The 20,707-nt window shown below is 32.7% G+C and overlaps 3 protein-coding genes and 2 non-coding genes across 6 annotated transcripts; 2 read left to right on the plus strand and 3 right to left on the minus strand.

Moving 5' to 3' along the window:
• Positions 1–3,328: 3,328 nt before the first annotated feature.
• Positions 3,329–6,043, plus strand: LOC108222367 (uncharacterized). The gene is made up of 2 exons (XM_017396285.2): positions 3,329–3,509; positions 4,692–6,043. Exons 1-2 carry the CDS (start codon positions 3,329–3,331, stop codon positions 5,615–5,617), a joined length of 1,107 nt encoding a protein of 368 aa, XP_017251774.2. The 3' UTR covers positions 5,618–6,043.
• Positions 6,044–10,760: 4,717 nt separating this feature from the next.
• Positions 10,761–12,094, plus strand: LOC108221198 (uncharacterized). The gene has a single exon (XM_017395094.2). It carries the CDS (start codon positions 10,940–10,942, stop codon positions 11,687–11,689), a length of 750 nt encoding a protein of 249 aa, XP_017250583.1. The 5' UTR covers positions 10,761–10,939; the 3' UTR covers positions 11,690–12,094.
• A 1,509-nt stretch (positions 12,095–13,603) lies between these two features.
• LOC108220406 (uncharacterized) lies at positions 13,604–19,350 on the minus strand. 2 transcript variants are annotated; one of them, XM_017394164.2, is made up of 9 exons: positions 19,199–19,350; positions 19,008–19,082; positions 17,138–17,224; positions 15,024–15,080; positions 14,780–14,872; positions 14,410–14,482; positions 14,233–14,308; positions 13,989–14,079; positions 13,604–13,870 (listed from the first exon to the last, which is right to left on the minus strand). In XM_017394164.2, the coding sequence occupies exons 1-9, from the start codon at positions 19,250–19,252 to the stop codon at positions 13,751–13,753; spliced, it is 726 nt and encodes a 241-aa protein (XP_017249653.1). In that variant the 5' UTR covers positions 19,253–19,350; the 3' UTR covers positions 13,604–13,750. The 2 variants fall into 2 exon arrangements, with proteins under 2 accessions (XP_017249653.1, XP_063950299.1); XM_064094229.1 differs by having other exon boundaries at positions 19,008–19,108; positions 19,199–19,254.
• On the minus strand, positions 15,958–16,061 carry LOC135146881 (small nucleolar RNA snoR103). The gene has a single exon (XR_010283975.1). It is a non-coding gene; the product is annotated as a small nucleolar RNA snoR103 (small nucleolar RNA).
• LOC135146882 (small nucleolar RNA snoR103) lies at positions 16,514–16,617 on the minus strand. The gene has a single exon (XR_010283976.1). It is a non-coding gene; the product is annotated as a small nucleolar RNA snoR103 (small nucleolar RNA).
• Positions 19,351–20,707: the final 1,357 nt, after the last annotated feature.

Raw genomic sequence — 20,707 nt, forward strand, 5'->3', positions numbered from 1 at the left:
CTATCATTTTTTTCATGAAAATTTTTAACTATCTCATATTTAATCATTATTGCCTCATACTTTCTCCAATCTCCATAAAACTTGTTCATATAGTTTCATTCCATTCTCCCCTCATTCCATTTCATGAAGTGAACACAACCTAAGATTGCATAGCCCAGACTTGCCAAAGAAAAAACCTAGGTTCTTAGTTCTTACTGTTTCAGTTTGATTAACCAGAGAAATTGAGGGACAACAAGGTAATTAAACACTACCTAATTAATCTCTATATTAATCGACTTAAAACATGCAATAAGAAAATCTTGGGAAGAATCATGTTCAAATCATTTTTGTCGGCAAGATCTATTTTATTTCTTCCAAATTATTTTTTTCTATGAAATGTAAGTTCAAATGCTCATTATTTTTTAATGCTTTTTTTCAAATGAAAAAATTAACTAAATCTTCTTCTGAGCTATATATGTTTTTGTAATGTTTTGTGTTGAATGAAAAAACTAATTAATTCTTCTTCTGGACTATATATGAAATTGTTTCTGAATGGCTACTACAGTAGTTGAATAATTTTGTGAAATATAAAACAGAACAATATAGATAAAGAAGTAAAATCCACCTGATTCATGTGAAATTTGCATATCATTAATGAGATTTGAGTGTAACTGAAATCACCCTCAAACCAATTTACTTGTCATTAAATAAAGTTAATTAAACACTGTCATTATGTCATATTTAACAGAGAAAATTGCTAAATTTAAATAAGAACAAACTACATGATAAACAAAGCAAGGGAAAGAAACCCTTTAACACAACATAGACTTGTTAAAAAAAAAAAAGAAAGAGAAACTGCAGATAAAATAAGTACTAAAAGTCAAGTTTATTTATTCTCACGACAAAGTTAGGAAAACTTTTAAAAAATTATTACACTCGTTTTACTAAATGATCGTCTTTTAAAAATATTTGGGAAAATATGATTCGCAATTCTCTTCAACACAGTTCAAATTTTAGCATGTTGCTATCGTAATTTTGCAAAAATCAGAAAAAAAATAATTTTGCAAATATTGTAAAAGACGTTTGGTTGGAAGTAATAAACAAAAAACAAAGAGAAACAATAAGTCACATTTCCTTTATTGATATTTGTTTTGTAAAAAATATCATTCTCTTTCACATTTTTAGTTGTAGACTTAGCCAACATCTATAATTATTCTACACCGCCGGGTATTTCCTTTCTCTTTGATGATTTTTTTTCATTTTCATTTATAATTTATTTTAGAAATTTATTTAATTAAATTTAAAAGCAATATGTAAATAATATGTTATATTTTAAAATAATATAATATAAATTACAAAAAAGTGGCGAAGGTGAAGTCCAACCACTTTTTGTTATTTTAGAATTATGTCATGCATACGGCAGCTATTTATATAATTTTTAATGTTCATCCTCCATAGTTCTTAACCTCCTCAACAGTCGAGGACAGTTTAGCTCGATTGCAAAGAGGAGCATCCACCCACTGAAAAAAACCACAACAACTGTTAGAGTAATTTCTGAAACGCCTCCCAGCATTTGCATCTGTCCAGGCCACCCTATCTGCTGCAATCCGGCCACAATGACAATATTCCAAGTCTCCAGCAATTTTAGATCAGAATTTAATGAAGAAAGAAATATTTTGATAGGGTTTATATTCAGTTGGTGTCTTCGCGTTATATATGACCGTTGTTTTTTTTTTTGTTAAAACCCAATTTTACCCCAGCTCCGTTACTACCGTTTGTGGCTTTCTTTGTTAAAACCCAATTTTACTCTAGCTCTGTTACTGCCGTTTGTGGCTTTTTGACGATCGCCGCCCTTTTTAAAAAGTGGAGTTGAAGTCCAGCCACGTTTTTGTTATTTTAGAAGTCATCAACTTTTTTTGTATCAAAATGCATACTCCAGCCACCACTCTGAATTTTACTCTATTTTGATCATGTTTGGAAATTAGCGGTTAGCTGTTAGTGGATTGGATTAAATATTTTGACTAGCTGATTGAAATAGATGTTCTGACTAGCGGATTGAATTAGCAGTTTCATGTAAAACTGTTTGGTAAATAGCTGTTTTATTAGCGTTTTATGACACATACCAAAATCGCTAATCTAAAAAACTCCTCAAAGTAGCTTTTTGAAAATTATTTTTTTAGCTCAAACCCCTGTTTCAATCCGCTAACTATCAAAAACTATCATTAACGGATTGAAATGGTAAATCTCTAACTCATCCCCAAACCTCTAATTATTTCCCAAACCGCTAAATTTCAAATACGGTCTTTATATATTGTTTTTCAAGATAATTCGGAGTAGAAGACATTAGTTTTAGGAAGATTGACATTTATTTATATAAAATTTTATTTGACTTCTAGTTTTTCTTTTTAAATTATACATCTATTTATAATTAAGTTTTTAATATTAATATATGTTACTAGTAGTTTTACTTTTTTCTTATTGTATAATTATTATGAATTACATCTAAAAGGATAATGACTAAGTTTTTTTTTATAATCTACATGATGAGTATTTTTTTTCCTTTGAAACCGTTTAATGATTAAGAATAAGATAACTCATTTGTGGTTATAAACGGAGAAGTTTTCAATATGAGATTTTATTTTATTTTTTAAGAAATATGGATAATTTAGAAATGATAAAAAAAATCAAATCAAATCAAAATATAACCCAAATTTTGCACATAGAGACATAAATATTGTGTGAGCAGTACTAACAAGAGTTTGTTATGACTGGTGCTTGTTAAATCATCTATGTGATCATAATATTTTTATGTATTTCTCAAGTATACACAAGTAATTTTTCTTAAAATAAAAAACACTATCATTTACAATTGTTTTTACCCCTGGTAAACGGATATATTAGTGATCCCAGCCTAAAATCAATAGAACTCATAATTTTAAAAAAAAAGTTTGTTTATCAAAAAGTTCTTACAAATATCGATTTCTTTTAACGTTACATAAGAGCAAGTCCAATAGGTGTGCTAAATCAAGTCTTAAATCCAAAAATAGAGAATATGGGATAAAATAGCACTCCAACACTATGCTAGTGATGTGCTAAATCACTAGCACAAGTCTCCCATTCCCTATTTTTAGAATATGCTAGCCACTTCTAAACTATTTGTTATCATTAAAATATTCATTTCTCTCTCCCCCACATCATTTCTCTCTCTCCTCCACTATAAAGTTGTTTAAATTTAATATTATTATAATAATAGGGAACGGATATAGGGAGTACTATTGGAGCTCATGTGCTAAATATTGTGCTAAATCACTAAGACATATTATTTTATAATATTTTTAGGGAACCTCTGATGGCATACACACAGCTACCCAAGCTCATTCGAAAGTCGAAACCCCTCCCAAATTCAAAACTGATCTTGAAAATGGTGAAACGGGTTGCTCATAGAACATGGAACCCTCCTTTTAAATTCACTGTAGAAGAGCCCCCACCTTCTCCTCCGCATTATTGCGACCCCAAAGTTGATCGTGAAGGTTTCATCATTTCTACTTATTCTCACTTTAATTTTATCGAATTTGTTTTGATTAATTAGTAATTGTAATATAGTATTTGTGTCATCTATGTACTTGATTGAAGTTTATCTGCTGATTTTTCTACTGTGATATGTTGTAGATGATGCTAATAGAGTTTTGAGTTTATTTTTTAAGTGTATCTGAATTGGCGATGATTGATGCAAATGAGTGTTATATAATGGTTTTGTCGATGCTTGTTGATGCTTTTTGTTATTCATCTGGATTGAAAGTTATGTAATATTTGAGTCTCTTTGAATAGGATATAGATATCTTACACTTGGGTGAAATCGAAATGTTGATGTTCTTGTTTCTTGTTTTGCTTACTTTGTGTTGGTAATAAAATGTTTTCTGTTTCTAAAAACATGCACTGTTCTCCTGTTATAAAGCAGCTGCTTGGTCAACGGTTCTCTAGAAGTCGAACACAGTTTTGACTGTTTTTCGAAATAGAAAACACGGAAATGTTGGTGTCTGTTTGGCTTTATAACTAATAACTGTTTTCTGTTTCAAATTTTTTCGGATTGCAAGTGTAGTGTTTGGTCCTGTACAGCTTTCGGAAAACAAAGAAACAGAAAACCGTTTTTAAAAACAGAAATCAAATACATGACATGTTGTTTTATGGAATTATAAAATTGTTTTCGTAATTAAAAACTCTCTTGATTAAACTCTTCAACTCAATTAATATTAAGATTCAATGTCACAATGTATCAAGCAAAATGTTGTATTCAGGTTACTAGAAAATGGAAATTGTTTCAGAGAACAGGTGCCAAACACCCTTGATTTAAAACAGCAAATCATAGTTTCTTTTAATAAAAGACATTATACTGAAAACAAAAATAGAAATAATATCAAGAGCTGCCATAGTCCAGTTTTTTTGGTTTATGCTGGTTTAAGATATTATGCTGGTTCTTTGGTTTATGCTTTCATAATTTATGAATGATGTGAATTTCTTAAACTGGTAACTCAGTGTTTTATTGGTTTCTATGTGAAGTTCTTGTGTCTTGTAGAACAGCATATGTCTTTTAAAAGAAAGTATTTCTAGCATTTAAAGCCATATCTGTAACTTTCCTTTTGTGGTTATTGTTTGAGGTCATGTAGATGATCTAGCATTGTAGCTAATTTATTATTGTCGTTTTCCCCCTGCAGAGGTATTACAGAACAATGAGCTTTCACTGGAAAAAAAGTTTTGCCTTCTAGTTGGAATTCCGTGGTCTAAGGTTCGTGCTGCTCAAAAGTATAGATTTTGCCATGAGAATGTGCTAAACTGGGATGATTCTGGTGCCAAAGATGCTCTTTTTGTTGCGCATGAGCGATTCTGTTCCATGATTAATAGCTTGCCTTGCGAGCATCCTTTACCTGATCCGGACATGTATATTGATAACATAGATTGGAACCCGGAGATTGATCCTGGCCTAATATCAGAGCTGGAGAAGGAGTCCCGCTATCATGATGTTGAAGAAAACTCAAGCAGTGATAAGATTTTAGGTTGTGATGAGAACAGAAATACTGTTGATAACCCTTTGGAATCTCATCTTTTGGAAGATAAAGTAGATATAAAGGATTCAGTACAGGGTCGGAATAATTGTGGTGCTATACTGGAGTCAAAGAATACTATGAATTTGTGGGAACATAACGTCCCTAACAGCGATGAGTCTACAAAGGAAAAGAGATGGAAAAGCTCTATAAATAAGCCAAAGCCATCTGATAGGAACAAGGTGCTAAATGATGCCGGAGAGTCTACTAAATATAAATCTGATTGTGTAGAATCTAGGAACCGAGGCGCTTTACCTTCTAAATCACTGAATGAAAAAGGCTTGGGAGATGCTTTGAAAAATCCCGGTGGAGTGACTTTTTGGAATTCCAAACCTAACAACTTGAGTAATCAAAATAAACACAGTGAAAGAATTGATTCTGGAATGCACTCGCGTGCTTGTTGTAAAAGAGAAGAATACCAAGACAATACAAGGAGTCGTAGAAGCCAGAAACGTGAAGGCGCTGACCCTGAATCATTGGAATTTCGAGAGAAGGGAAGACCACAGAGACGATATAACCTTAGGTCATCTAAATACTAGGAGTATACAATACCAGGCACAGTGGTGAATTTGGATTAAGGTTAGACTGAATCAGAATGTACTTGCCCTTGCTCGCGATACAAGTATGTGGGTATCTTATCTATATCTTGACTGCATAGTAAAAATACATTAGTTGTTTGGCACTTTGGCTTCTCTTTTGTTAATATTTGGTCCTCTTGTTGTCAGAATTTCGGGGCGGGGCTAATATTGCTGTCATCGAACACATAATTTTTTTGATTTTCAATTTCCTAGAAGAAGGCTCACTAGACTGTAGTTCTTCTCATAGTTCATCCAAATCCAGTTTAATTGCACTATTCTAATGTAGCTCTTTCCAGAGTCAGCTGGTTATAACTTGCGAACATAGCAACAATTATTTCCTGTTCTGCTTTCTTTGTCACTTCGCGAATTCTTTCTGGTCTGTATATGAACATATGCCAATATCCTGATCCCGGTGTCGTTGGGGTCGGAAATTCTGATGTATGAAAGGCAAACAAAGTTAACTAAAAAACGAGATAGGTGTCGTGTTTAAGAATCAAAATGTGCATCATAGTGAAGAATGTCTGTGAATAATGAATTGACACAATAACTAGTGCCAGTACATTGATTCATCTAAATTGATCTGGTGTGAAAAATGTGTTTAACTCTTTTGATAGAGCAAGTAAATCATGTTTGTCTAAATTAGCTGGCTACTTGTTGAACAAGACTTCATTGAGACGGGAAAAGAGAAACAAAAACAATCTTTTCATCCTACCGCACTGTGAATCTGCAAGAGCCGGAACCAAAACAGTAAAAGTTCTTAACTTTACGGCTCTTTTTAGACCTCTAAGATAAAAAATAAATAAAAATAAAACTTGACTAATTATTATTCATTGATATGGTAGATTTGGATACGGGAGAAATCTATCATTTTATTGAGTTTATAATTTATAATTAATATTTTATGTGCAAATACATCTCATTTGCATTACATAAAAAACATGTACATAATCAAATAAAAATTAGGAACGATATTTAATATTAAATCTTTTATAACATAATATTTATTATAATAAGAAAGCTATTAAGAATCCCGATTTGGAAGCCGAAGTTTTTCGAGTTTATCAAGGACAACAAATTACTTTGAAACGGGAAAAAAAAACATTAGTAACCAGGAAAACTAGAACATATGTCCATCACCATACGTGTAATGTGCCTCTACGTCAACTTAAATACGTCATCTAAGACGTTATCTACTTAAAAAAAAATTCATTATCTGCCAAGCTTAAATGAGTAATTGGACTTTTAAAATTTTGGAATAATGGTAGACGTGACATCTGATGCTGAATTTGTGCCATACTCGAATCGGAGTTAACTGGTTTAGATTTTATTTTTATTTTTATTTTTCATTGCATAAAATTTTATGAGAGTCAGGACTCGGAATATCTGTTTAAATCAGCAGCTGAAGTTCAATCAAATTCGATTGAAAAACAACATATTGTTAAATTTTAATTAATTTTTCAATTTTTGATCATAATCACAATACAGATAGGTCATAGGTGTATACTTAAAGCTCGAAACAAAGTAATACTCGTCTCCCTCATTTGTTTACATCGGGGGACATGGGTTTGACACGCATTCTAATGCTTTCATAAAACGTAGTTTGATAAATTATATTAAATTTTTTTTCTTCTGAATAAAAGTTTGATGTTTATATTTTTATAAAAGAAGAAATTTTTTAAAAATAAGTTATACAACTATATTTTATATGCGTTTTAAAATGTGTGTCGAGCAGTGTAAAAAAATCGTAAAGAAATGAGACACAGATGGAGTAATATGTTAGCTGAACCGCAGAAGACGGGAGAAAACCCAATTCACACTCTGCAAGTTCCTACCACAAATATTTGTGTTATTGGATTTGGTATGCAACGGCAATTTTCTTTTCCACATAGATGGTAGGTGTAGTATTATCTTACTTCTAGATAGGTTACATCTGCATCATTCTCTAAATTATCAATAATTTTTGGTAGTTAAACATAAAATAACATAGGTGATTTATCAATAGTAGGTGCAATATGATGCACAATCCAATCTTAACTTATAAACAACTCACTATTTGATGGTATTACTCGTCAGTTTTTTATGAAAATGAAAAAATTGCATGTTATATTCAAAAGTATAATTTTTGAATAATGACTTTCGGATTTTAATTTCTACAAAAGCATTTTTCTTAATAAAACGGCAATTTTTAGAAACACTCTTAAACAAATCATAAACTGAATATAAAAAACCAAGCAATTTGAAAAAGAATAATTATTAGAATCAAGAAATAAATGTTTTTAATAATATAGTAGTGTATAATTTAACGGGTCGTTTGGTTGGAGAGGTGGTAGGGGGTTGGAATGAGTAATCGGGTTAAGCTGACATGAGTTTGAGGTATCATTTCTGATATCAGGTGTTTAGTTAAGTGGTGGAATGAATATGACTGAATTATAATATTTATGAGTTATAAATTGTAATTAATTTAAAATATCATTGAATTAATATTTATATATATATATATTTTTTTGAGTCATTAATTTCATTTTGTATTAATAATCTACATGAAATGATATAAATAGTAATGAAAATAAAAGAAAAAAAATTTGATTCATGAAACCCATGTTTCATACCTACCTCCCCCACTGGGTATGAAAATTCATACCCTACCTACCTCCCCCATTGGGTATGAAAATTCATACCTTGTGTATTTGAGGAATGAGTTCGATGAAAAAGAAATTTCAATCAAACAACAAGTATGGGTTTGGAATGACTTGATACCAGGAAATTCCGAACTTCCAAACCAAACGACCTCCTAAACCCTTTTTTAGTAGTACGAATATAAGAAATAAAATACTCCCTCCGTCCCTATTTATCTGTCCACTTTGGAAGTAAAAATTTGTCCCTATTTATCTGTCCATTTATACTTTCAAAACTAATTTAATGATAGTTTTTCAAATATATCTCCATAATTTCAATTTTCAAAGCTTGACTTGTTTAAAAATTGGTTGAATTCATGTTCTCAAGACATAAAGTAGGGGTATTCCACCATTTTCAAGATATTAATTAGAGGTATTTAATGAAAAAGTTTATACAATCAATTATTCCTTGGTATGTGTTTTTTTTCCAAAATGGACAGATAAAAAGGGACGGAGGGAGTAATTTGCAAGGACAGACAGATATTCGGAAAGAAGCAGCTTGGCTTGCAAGATTTAGCTGTTGGATCCGCGTTGTTTTCAATAGCAGTATAACTGTTTCTACTCAGCAAAAGTGGTTCCGCTTAACTGTAAAGCAAATCGGGTCTTCAATATCAAGACAAGACCATATTTTATCAGCTGTAAAATTAACCTGCGATTTTTGACTATTAACTTATTTTCGGTAGAGGCGATCAATAATAATTTTAAAATGTGTAAAACTGCAATTTCAATTTAAAACAAAAACTTTACAGCTAGCAGACTCCCGAATAGATAAGAGCTGGCGATCTTAGCGAATTAGCACCAAGTTGCAACCAGCTATGCCTTGGATAAATATGCTTCTAGAAATTAATATTACTCCCTCCGTCCCTAAATACTTTTCCTGTTTGTACTTTTCACGTTTGTCAACACACACTTTTGATCGTTAATATCTTTCATTTCGTAGTAGCATTAAACATAAAAACTTCACCGTATTAAAGTACTCGTGAATACGAATCTAACAAGATCACTCATGACTATATTTAGTTTTATAGATTAGATGTAAATCAGTAATTTGTCTCATGTTATGAACAGTACCGACATTACAAATAGGAAAAGAAAAAAGATACGGAGGGAGTAACCTTTTTCGAAAATAAATACAATAATACCCACTTTGTCAAATGATTAACAGCATTAGATTTATTTGTGATAAACAATGCACAAAAAGGTCCGTACCAACTTTTTGTCTAATTCATTCAAGCGTGTACGAATAGAATTAAATAAACAAAATATTTTTGAATAGGCTTTGAAAAACAACATCCAGTTTTCTAAAAATTTAGTCGAAAGTTTATAGACTTTTATTCAAAATTATGCCTCTTATGTAAAAATAATAAAATAATACTGAGAGACTTTTGGTCCCAAACTTGAGCCTCATCTATCTATATACTATATATAGAGACACGCTTATGAAGAAAAATCAAAGATTTTTGGTACGATGTCATGCAAATTGAATTTAAATTGATAGAAAGCGACATAAATAAAATATGATAAAATTATAAATTTATGATATTTAGTTGTTTATGACATGTGTATATTTTTCTAGAAGAAGATTTAGAAGCGATTGGTAGTTCATTGTGGGTAAAGAGGGAGATAAACTTGGGACAACCTGAGCCATGTAAAATCACGTCCATTATTATCAGATAAATAGTAGTATTATTATTCTGGAAACCCAAATTCTAGAACTTTAATTACCTGTAAATTTCAGTTATGCGACAGTGGAAAGGTTGATGAGTATGAATAGTATGAATGAATTAAGTTTCGTTTTTTCTTTTGTGTGCAAAACTTTGTGGCCACGCAACCATCATGATCATGTGAAATCTGTGCGCCTCTCCTCCATCTAGATTTATTTCATTTCTTATTTCTAGATCTTTCTACTCCAACATTTATCTAAAAGAAGTATTATAAGAGTTAAGTTGCTGAGTATCGGATTATTATTATAATTTTTTAATTGAATTATAAATAATATTTTTTAATTATCCAAATTTATATACAATTTATCATATATTTTAAATATAACTATCAATTAATCATCAACATCTTTCAACAATATATAAAAGTTGAACATTTTTTGATTACAACGAATATGTTGCAGAATATAATCTAACAATATTTAAGTTTGTCGGATGTTTACAAATATTGTAGAAAAAAAATAAAATTAAAATGAATAGATTATATTTTAATTTTGGTTCCAATTTTCAAACATTACCTGGACTCCTTAAAACTTGGATTATAAATATTCAAATTCTAAGCAATAAGAAAATCTATCAAATCTAATAATTTACATTATTAAAACTATTTTATATACAAAAATACAAGTAGATATAAAAATTCTAATCCAATTCCACTTATACACAGAATCTCAGTCTCGGTTTGATATTAGTTTGGTAAGGTGTGTATAAATATGCTGCTCTCATTTTGTCCGTCACTAGGAAAAGGAAAAGACACAACTATTCTTTCGGTCCTTACAATTTCTTAACAACTTCTGCAAACCTTCCGTTACATTTCTCCTCATATCTCTATATACCATAAAACACAATCCATTTCTTCAAGTTTGATACACAACACCTTAATCAAAATGCAGTCCTTGAGCTCCCCCAGCTTCAACACCTACTCCCCTTCCGATAAACTCTCCCAAATCGCCGCCAGAGTCGTCGATGAATTCCAATCCGACGACGAATTCATCTTCGAACACAACAATAACGACAACAATAATAACGAAGAATTTATCGTGAATAATCACGATGATAATCAAGAAGGAGAAGAAGACGACGAAGAAAGCGAATTCGAGTTCCCTCAGGCTCCACTATCTCCGATTCCAGCCGACGAAATCTTCTCCAACGGCCAAATCCGTCCCGTCTATCCACTCTTCAACACCGAATTAGTCTTCGGAAACACGGAAACATTTCCTCAAATCAGCTCATATATCATCACTCCTAAGGCTTCCGCGAGATTACCTCTCGGAAAACTATTCATCGAAGAGCGCGAAAATTGTACTACGTCGTCGTCGTCGTCATCGTCTGAATCCGACGAGCTTGATAAACTTCCGGCGGAAACATATTGCGTATGGAAGCCAAACACCGGAGATAATCCCCGGGAGCTGCGGAAAAAGAGCAGCTCCGCGGGGACTAATTCGAAGAGATGGAAGTTTCGAGATCTTTTGCATAAGAGCAATAGTGATGGAAACGAGACTTTCGATTTTCTAGGGCACAAGAAAGCTCCGGTGAAAGAGAGCGATGCGCGGCGATCTTACTTGCCGCACAAGAAAGATTTGGTCGAACTTTTTTTTAACGTCAATGGTGTTAGCCGGCATGTTAATCCGTATTGATCGGTTTTGTGGGAGCTTTGTTTTATTTTTATTGCTATATTGTTTTATCGGTTTTTCTATGGTGTGCCCATGGGCACATGCTAAGCACGGAAAATTTTGTGTTTGAAAGATTTTGATTGGCTTCTCTCTCTTGATAATGGTGGACCCCTGCAAATACACCAACCACACCAATCAAAATCTCCCAAATACAAAAATTTCCGCGCTTAGCATGTGCCCATGGGCACACACTAGACAAACCGTTGTTTTATTGCGTTACTTCTTATTATTGTTATATTTTTGGTTTATAGTTACGTAATAAGTAATTGTAAATTGTAAACACCGCTGCATATATTTTTGTTTTTGTAAAGTTTATCACGTTTATATAAAATGATTTTTGGGATATAAATTGATTTTTTTTTTATGTAATTTGGTTAAGTTCAGAATTGTTTCGTCTTCTTTCTTCTTGCTTGCACGGTTGCACCGTCATTTTGTTGTGCCGAGGACTGAAAAGGCAGCAAAATGGTGTTTTGGAAGTTCTTTTCACATCACAAGTTAGGTTCATGGCCAAGTCATATAATTATGATTACTTTTGCTCTAAAGCATTTTAAACCATAAAAATGTATTTAAAGTTTATCAAATTAATCTGAAAATACAATTTATCAAAAATATATAGAAGTTGACGAATTCCAAAATATTTCCGGAATTTAGTCGAAGGATTACGAAATCCAACCAAAGTGTCATTTCCAGAATTTACTCGAAAATTTACGAAATCCAACATGACTCGAAAGTTCACGATTTTGAACTGCATGACCGTTATATGCAATAGTCAATGTGTCGTGGTCATGTACTTACTTTATACAACACCATCTAGATGACTATCGTAATCACAATAAGAGAAGCGCCGTGTACACCAGCCAAACTTATCAATTTTCACAAGAAATTAGAAATACTTGTGACGAGAAACCGATATGATCTATATTCAGTCGTCAACGGAAACAAGGGGAAAAGCCGAATGAAAAATAAATCAGTTATGAAAGAAATTTCTTCCTACCCAATCTAAAATGAAGACTGGAGGAAATAAATGGAAAATACTTTTCTTTACCCTCTTTTCTTGTCAAATATTTTGTTCAACACACCCCACACGGTGTTTTATACGCTTCCCATCTCGAATATAATCAGGGAATAAATCCCCACCGAATTTCACACTATATCAACTTCACTGAAATAGCATCTTCACATGCTGGTAGGGTACCATGTCAAGTCCTACAATAACAACTTTAACAGGCAAACTGCAGAATTACACAGAGCAGTACGTAAACAAGATGATGCATACCAGTTGCCGAGTGGAGATATATACCATTTCTTCCAGCATCACTTGTAATAAAACTGACTACACTTGCTAAGTTATCGTTTAAGAGCAACTCCAGCAGCTTCCTTATTTGGAGTCTTAAACCAAAATATGAGGAATATGGGAAAATAATCCACTCCAATAGTATCTTAGTGATTCCCTAAATCACTAAGATCCACTAGCCATGCCTTATCTTTAGGTAACCTCTCTCATCTCCTAAATTTTATTTTATAATAAATTTTGAATACAAACATGTTCTCTCTCTTAACCTATTGCAATAATGGTAATTTTTAATAATAAAATAGTATATAAGGAATGAATATAAAGAATATTGTTGGAGGTAAGAATAGCTATTATTATCTTAAGTCACTAGGATCCAATATTTTATATTATATTTAAGGAATGGGTTAAGATGCTGCTGGAGATGCTCTAACGCTTGGAAACTGCAACTCCACTGTCATAACACTATGTTCCACCACATGAAGACGTAATAACCAACTCACATTCAAATGTGCATTATACTGCAACACTAGAACTTGAATTAAGATGTTAACTTTCTCATCATATAATTTTCAGTAAGGACGATGTCAGGTAAAATCTAAATTTTCACAACAAAAATGTTTTACAGCAGTCGTGGATTGTTGCTCTCAGACTTAACCAAAATGCTTTGCACATACTTTACATATAATATTTTTCAACAAAAGATAACGCTAATACAAGTATGTTGCTAGTTCCTACTGCGTTCTCTGGAGCAGTTTGTCTACCATAAGTTTTTGCTGTACACTGGTCAAAGTCTCAGAATTCATGATTGCGTTAGAGACGAGGATGACAGTGGATGGAGCTGCAGCATTCACCTGATGCAGGGGAGAATTTTTAGACATTATTTAAGGAGTGAAATAATGATCCACACAGTTGCTAAACAAAACATTATCCAATTTTAGAAACTGAAAAAGAATCATCAGACTAAAGTACCCAAACACGGCCATTTAAGCCAACTGCAATCTCAAATGAGAGCTTCTTGCCAAGTGCTTCAAGAACTGGACAAGCTGGAGAGCTTAGCAACCTAGATAAATGAACCCCGTGTTTAATCAAACTATTGGGATAGAAAGTAAACTTCAAAGAAATAATCAGAGTAAGAATCTGTTTGGAACAAAGTTACAAAAGTATAGAAATAAGATGCTCACTAAGAATGAAACTGTGGAATCAAATAACTCACATTCTTGAAAGGCCTGTTGATGTCTCAAACATGTAACCATCCTTAAGTGGCCCAAATTCTGCTGCCTTCCCACTGGCTGAAAAATAAGAAGTGAAGGGCCCTCAACTTTAGGAACTACATAATACCAAATTACATAACAACATAAGCGAGGTGACAATATGCTAAAATTGAACTAACCGTCCATGCATGAGAGATCCGGGTTCATGCCAATATTGGCCTTGACTACACGAACATATATCAGTGTACCTACCTGCAATACACATCCTACTCCAAATCAGATCCTGCAGCTTCAGAATATGATGAGCAAAGAGTGACAGAACTATGCACTTTGTACCATCACACCTCAACATAATTCACTATCTAAATTCTAACAAGTTCAGTACACAGTAGCATGCTTAAAGAACAATTTTATTTAAATGTCACTCGAAGTACAAGTTCAATCGGATAAGTTTCTAAGATGTGTCTCAGATTTTCAAGACTCCGAAATAATGATTTAATAATCTAGAAAATACATAGCAAACGACTTAAATTGAATGCAGGATTTCACCTCAAACTTGGGAATATTTCTCCTAGTTCCTCCCTCAAATGCAAGAACAGGTAAATATGCCAATGCAGGTCCTTTTATGTCAATAAGAAAGTTCTGCATGTCAAAAAAGCAGAGGGAAGAGGTGTTATTTAGCAAATTCGTAATACACGCAGATAATTTTCCAATATAATTCCAGGAAAGTATCAATTCCAAAAACAGTATCGAATTGTTTGACAAGTACAAGCAAATAGATAAAATGGCTTACTTCTGCTTTAGTATCCACAACAATGCCAAGAACAGCATCTCCTGCAGAAGGCACATACTGTAACAAGGTTAACATAATTGATATTTTTACATTTTTTACTGAATACTTTCATTCAAACCAAGTGATCATATTTATAAGATACTTATTAAACTGCAAGAACAATAAAACTGCCAAACATAATATATGTATATGTATATATATATATATATATATATATATATATATATATATAGAGAGAGAGAGAGAGAGAGAGAGAGAGATAAGTCCAAAAACATTAACAAAAATCTGGTTATGAGGACAAGTTTCTGACAAGTTCAAGAATAATATACAAAGTATAATGAGCACAAAAATATATAACATTAACGTTGTGTTTGGTTGAGGTGAATGACATTGGACGGAGTATAATGAGATTTGAACTGTATAATGAGTAAAAATTTCGCTCCTTTCTCATTCCATTGCTTACAATTTAAACAATACTCAAGCCACCACATATTAGAAGAAATGGTCCATTCTCCCCTAAAACCTATTTCTTGTCAGATAATATCTATCATAGAAATTATGCACTCTTTCATTTAGTTTCAAATCTTCCCTCCTAACTCTATTTTTCAAATCTATATTCATTCATTCCATTCTACCCCACCAAAAACAACACGAGTTCATACACCAAGTGCCTTGCACGTAATCATACTCTGCGAGGTATGAGAGGTTAAATCTCAAAACATATCATGCATAGGACAATATGATGAATAGTGGAATAACAGTTTATATGACCTTGACTGTCTTACAAAATTGATATCATCATACGTGGGTAGGGAGGAAGGTCCCAATAAATGTTCAGAACCAGTAAATCGATTAAATACCAAGTCGACTAGGGAAAATTCTTTTGCATACATACTGAAAGTTTGTTTCACAAACAGTGATATGTCAAATTTCAAAATGTATGTAGGTCCTTTGTGGGCACTCTTTGCTTATCAAATACCCACCTAAAGCCCACATATCAATGTTTGTCCATATTTACAGCAAGTACACATAGTTCAAGAGCACTGCCAAGAATTAGGACAAGGCATCTAACTTCCCACCAAAGAATTGTATTTTCTAATAAAACAGACACAATCATTCTATAGTATTAATTATTATATCCAAAAAATACATTGTCAGTTTGTAACTTGTAAAGTGAAGTCCTGATAATTATTTTTATCAAAAGTAGACCTGCAATAAAAATAATTTAGTATCATACTATTTCTGGAATTGCACTCGCACAAAGTAGAAGCCTTCACTAACTAAGGTACAAATGGAAACATTATGTTATACGTATAATGGAATGCCATTGCACAATATACGCTCGTTGTCTAGGATCAAAATTTTTTAGCAAAAGTGTTTATCAATATGAGAATATTAAGAAGCAGAGGTATAATTAACATATAAATAAGAAAACATACAATTTTCTTCTATACACATACATGGAGACATTTTTGGAGAAGTGAATATCAAAATGTATGCAGGTCCATTATAGGCATTCTTTGCTTATCAAATGCCCACCTAAAGCCCACATTTCACTGTTTGCCCGTATTTACAGCAAGTACACATAGTTCAAGAGCACTGCCAAGAATCAGGACAAAGCATAGAAGTCCCCATCAAAACCATAGAATTCAATGTAGTAATCAAGCTACTCTACCAAGTATTCCATGCCAATATTACATTGTTAGTAGTTAATCATAATTTATAAGGCTAAATATTGACTGTTACCTATTTATAAAGAGCAGGCATGTAATAGTATAGCTTATTTTTTAATTCAACAATCATCAAAAAAAAAATCTCAAAAACTAAGAAGCTTTTACTAGCTAACATGCAATTGCCAATCTTACATATGATAGAATGCCAAAGTACACAATACGCATTCTTTCTCATATAAATAATCGGAAAAACTGTTTATTTAATATGAGAAAGCTGAGAAGCAATATTATATAAGGATTTCATATGATGTTACACTAAAGACCGTAAATTTTTTAACAAAAACACTTACTAATTTCTTGTACACCGTACTACTACTACTACATACATGCATATACTATTTAGTCTAACAAAGCGAGTAGGAGCATTAGCAAAGTACTAACCCGTTTCTGGGAGCTTTCAACCCAGTACTTGTTCGGCTTCGAGAACCTCAACATACCCGCCTTCATGGCAGTTATCGAATCACAGTCCTAAACCACACAACTCACAAAATCAAAACATACAATTGTACATACTTGTTCTAATCACAGAAACCTAACAATTCAAAAAAAAAAAAAAAAACTAACTAATCACAAACCCAACGAGATTTTTCAGCTTAGGGAACTAACACATGACTCAACCACACACTTCGACATTTTAGACAATTGCATACACAGCAGTGTTGTGAAAAGCGCGCCTAGGCGAGCACCTAGGCGCAAAGCGAAGCAAAGCGCACCCTTAGCGCCTCGTATATGTCGAGGCGAAGCAACTTCAATGAAGCGCACGCTTTTAGCCTTGAAGCACAAAGCGCGCTTAAGCACGAAGCGGTAGAAAAGCGCGCTTTAGCGAAGCTAAGCGCATAATAAGATATTTAATTTTATTGGGCCACTTTTAAGTCCCAAAAGTACTAACCCATTAAAAAAAGAATAATTTTTGGTCGCTTTTAAGGCCCAAAAGTACTGACCCATAACCAAAAAAAAAAAATTAGGCCCAAATAGAAAGGCTATATTAGGCTCTCAGCTTTCAACAACTTTAAAAGGGAAAAACCCTAGCCGTTCAAAATAACCCCATTCTTTCAAGTTCAAAACAGAGCAGAGGTAAGAGGCCTCGACGTTTAATAGATGAGGATGAAGAAGAACATGATTTTGAATTTGAAGAGAACACTTTAATACATGAAGAAGAGTCAGATCAGGATTAAGATGAAGACTTCGATGAAGATGATTGATAAAATATCTAACTGTTGGGAGCTGGAAACCTGAAATTCTGCCTATGAAACATAAATTTTGAATTTTAATATTTAATTTTAGGATTGTTTTTCCCTCTAAAAGTATTATTTAATATATTATAAAGGATAAATTAAGTTATTTTTGGCTTAAAGTGTGATTTAATATATTATGAAGTATAGATTATGTTATAAACCTATATACATATATCCTAAATAATAAATAAATAAATTTGTAAAACATGCGCCTAGCTTCAAAGAAGCGCGCGCCTCGCTTTTGCGCTTTGCGCCTAGGCTCCAGAGAGTTTTGCGCCTCAGTGCGCTTAATGCTTTCGATAACACTGATACACAGTATAAAGTAAGCACATTATTTACACAAGCTGATACGGGAAACAGAAAAAACATTTCGATATATTATTCAATTAAAATTAAGCTTTCACATTGCATACAACACAAGCAGATAACAAGTTCACAAAAATCCTTAACCAATCAAAAACTCAACTAGATTATCCAGCTTAAGGAACTAACCACAAGCCTCAGCCACACACTTCGACATTTTAAACAATTGCATATACCGTATAAAGTAAGCACATTAATTACACAAGCTCCTAGTTCAAAAGCAACATAAGAGCATCTCCAATGGTACTCTTAAAAAATAATATAATATGTGGCTCCTAGTAAGTTAATATATTGAATATCGTGACAACTCCAACCAATCACAAACTTCCACGACATAATGTTTCAAAATCAAAATCGTAAATTTAGACTTAATGTTTCAAAATGTTGTTTCAATTAAAATCAAGCTTCCACATTATGTACAAACACAAAACAAATAACAAATTCACCAAAATCCTTAACCAATCACAAACTCCACGACATAATGTCACAGCCACGAGCCTCGACATTTTAAACAATTGCATATACTGTATAAAGTAAGCACATTATTTACGCAGGCTGTTAACAGAAACTCGCAACGAAACGTTCGGTATTTTGTTTCGATTAAAAGTAAGCTTTCACATTACACACAAACACAAAGCAAATAACAAAATTACCTGACGGAGACCACCGCCGAGCTTAATTGTTTGATTAGACATTGAAGAGAGATCGAGTACAACATCTCCTGGTACCTAATTGCAACGAACAAATCAAAACCCTAATTTATATGAACTTTAATTAATTACAAAATTTATAATCATTTTAAAAAATATGAAAATGTAGAGAAGCTGTTGATGGTGATACTTACGACTAATTTGTCGATGTAGCTTGGTGAATTATTTGTAGGCTCAGCAATCGCCATGGCTGTGAATAGGGGAGAGTGTGGCGGCTAGAAGAGTTGGATTGTTCGGGTTTTATGGGTTTTTGTTGTGGGCTTTTCGGTGGTTTTGTTTTGGGTAAGTTAGTGTATGGACCTTTTTCGGAGCTGGTATGGAATAAATTGGGCCTTGTTCGGAGTAATTTTAATTTTTGATGACTTCACAAAAGTTTAAATTTGGAAGATTGTGGGCCTATTTGTTTGCCAAAAGTGGCTTCTACTTCTGCCTTCTACTTTTCTTGACCGGTTTGTGTAAAGAAATGGAAGCACTTTTAAGAAGCTGAGAATCCTAACTTCTCTCTCACGGCTTCTGCTTCTTTTCCAAACACTTTATTAACTTATTTTCTTTTCACTTCTGCTCCACTTCTCTAGTTTAAGCAAGAAGTCACCTTTTTTAAGTTTGCCCAAACGACCCATATATTTTGCAGAGACTTTTTTCTTTTTTGATCCGACTCTAGATATCATCGATTGTTTCATGGCCATGAATTTTATGTACAATAATAACGGGAGACTATTCCTACTTTTTGTACAGCAATTCTTGTTTAGGTCTCATTTGTTAAGGAGTGAATCAAATGATATGGACCAGGCTAATTTTTGTGGGCTTTTTTTATAAATACCTAATTTTAGAAGAATTTTTTCAAAAATACTATCACTTTTCAAAACATATTGTAAGAAAAGTTATATTTCATAAAATATTTGGAAAAATATGGAAATTGCATATGCGACCATATCTGCAACTACTGGCAACCATATATGTAACCACAAATGTAACTTTGAAAATTTTGTTAAAAGTTATATTTAATTACATAATAAGTCGCAACTGGTTATCCTGCGTGGCCGATGCTATTTTCCTATATAATCACAAACATAACTTTTAAAAAAACGATTGAAATTATCATTAGTTGCATAATAAGTTGCAACTGGTTTAAAATTCGCAATCCATGCGCGACCGACAAGAACAACTACTAACCATCTCGCCTCCTCCGCCTTGATGCTACCCATCAACCATCAGCCACCGACAACAGTCTCACATAGAGTCATATATACACAGTTATGTACATACATTCATATAGTTATCTTTAATTAAACTTGATTTAAATCTTGATTTTCTCACAATATGAAATCCCAGTCGCCAATTTATCATTCGAAGTCTGAAAGAGAGAGAAGAGAAGGGAGAAATTAGGATAGAGACAGTGGTGTTGAACAACGAGAAGAGATCGAGATGAGTGAGAGAAAAGAGACTAAAGAGCGAGAAGATCTGAGAGAGAGGAAAAGAGAAAGAGAGAAGAAAAGACAAGAGACAAAGATGGAGAGATAAGGAGGGAGACCCTATAAATGCAAAATATAAGCACTGCTTTCACAAAAATGAGACATCTGCAATTTTTATACAAATATTGTATTATTACAATTAAAATGTTAAAAAGAGGTATATTTGATAAA

This window comes from Daucus carota, chromosome 5 (assembly GCF_001625215.2).
Source record: "Daucus carota subsp. sativus chromosome 5, DH1 v3.0, whole genome shotgun sequence".
Taxonomy (NCBI): Eukaryota; Viridiplantae; Streptophyta; class Magnoliopsida; order Apiales; family Apiaceae; genus Daucus; species Daucus carota.

Bases quoted from the DNA above. Each gene is read 5' to 3' on its own strand.
- LOC108220406 (XM_017394164.2), bottom strand. From the start codon at position 19,252: ATGGCGATTGCTGAGCCTACAAATAATTCACCAAGCTACATCGACAAA. The intron at 19,083-19,198 runs GTAAGTATCACC...CGTTGCAATTAG, and splicing joins GCTACATCGACAAATTAGTC to GTACCAGGAGATGTTGTACT. The intron at 14,309-14,409 runs GTTAGTTCAATT...CTTATTTTTCAG, and splicing joins GGATCTCTCATGCATGGACG to CCAGTGGGAAGGCAGCAGAA.
- LOC108222367 (XM_017396285.2), top strand. From the start codon at position 3,329: ATGGCATACACACAGCTACCCAAGCTCATTCGAAAGTCGAAACCCCTC. The intron at 3,510-4,691 runs GTTTCATCATTT...TTCCCCCTGCAG, and splicing joins CCCCAAAGTTGATCGTGAAG to AGGTATTACAGAACAATGAG.
- LOC108221198 (XM_017395094.2), top strand. From the start codon at position 10,940: ATGCAGTCCTTGAGCTCCCCCAGCTTCAACACCTACTCCCCTTCCGAT.